Raw genomic sequence first — 1,027 nt, 5'->3', positions numbered from 1 at the left:
GTTTTGGGGACCCCTGGCAGGAAGAAGCCAGCGTTGACATCGGCAGTTGAGGTGGGGGTGGCAAGTGGCCAGATGTGAAGCTGGCGGTGGTGGTAACATGGAGTGTTGGCAACTGCCTGCCCTGCCTTGCTACAGCACTGATTTTGAATGTTCATGGCTGCAGGGGGCCCCTTGGCTATGGGGCCCCCTGTGGCCACAGGTTCCACAGGATAGGATAGGCCATCCCTGCCCACCATACATACTCACACACCCCAAAAATGCCACACAACCCCCCAACATACCCTATGCCCCCCACAGCCACACCCCCTCCCCAAAGCCCAGTGCACCTACCTGTCTCCTCTAACCGGGTCTGAGTCAGGCTGGAGCTGTTGGGGTAGGATTGCACTGAACTGATGTAGGGGTTAGACGAGTGGCTGCTGACCGAGTTGACATAGGGGTAGCCCAGCGGTCTGGAGAAGGACGAAGCTGTGCTGTACGAGCTGTCAGGCTGAGAGTGGCCCGCTGAGTGTAAACAGTGCATGGAATAGTGTCCGTGGGACATGGGAGAAGGAGACATTTGCTGGCTGGGTGGCCCAAACTCCATAAAGACAGCCTTCCCCGAGACGGGGCTATTAAGACTCTCTGGCATGGTAGTCATGGTCATTTCTTGTCGCTTGGTCTGTGTGTGTGCTCGCTCTTCAGCTTGCCTTTTTGGGGTCTGTTGTGTTTCTCAGGACAGGAAAGAACCCAATTTAAGCGGAACAGGGCTTTTCACTTTCCATTCATAAGAAAATGGAGTTTGTCTCTTTGAAAAGTCTAAGCATGATGCTGTAGATCTACACAAACTCGCCTAAAAGCTTTGACTCAGCCAAGCCTATGAATATTCATGAGCTGGCGGAGCTGATTGGTCCGCCGTCTTGCATAATCGCTTTGGATTGGCCAAAGGCGTTCGGGGCTCGCCTGGACCCCAGTGAGCGCGGAGAGCTGGACGCGGCGAGCCGCGAGACCCCGTGCCCCGCGGGCGACCCTCGGCGGCGGCCGGCCCCGG

General features: G+C 56.7%; 1 protein-coding gene across 2 annotated transcripts in view; it reads right to left on the bottom strand.

The window, feature by feature from the left end:
* Window positions 1-968, bottom strand: part of DLX1 (distal-less homeobox 1) — a 7,552-nt gene extending 6,584 nt beyond the window's left edge. Inside the window, exon 1 of one of the 2 annotated variants that reach the window (XM_019522927.1) lies at window positions 331-968. In XM_019522927.1, coding sequence (XP_019378472.1) covers window positions 331-643 — 313 coding nt within the window. In that variant the 5' untranslated portion in view covers window positions 644-968. The remainder of the gene's footprint in view (window positions 1-330) is intronic. The other variant, XM_019522926.1, reaches the window with a different exon arrangement.
* Window positions 969-1,027: the final 59 nt, after the last annotated feature.

The sequence above is a fragment of the Gavialis gangeticus genome, unplaced genomic scaffold (assembly GCF_001723915.1).
Source record: "Gavialis gangeticus isolate Ggan-Ray unplaced genomic scaffold, GavGan_comp1, whole genome shotgun sequence".
Taxonomy (NCBI): domain Eukaryota; kingdom Metazoa; phylum Chordata; order Crocodylia; family Gavialidae; genus Gavialis; species Gavialis gangeticus.
This window is presented reverse-complemented; position numbering and strand designations above follow the sequence as displayed.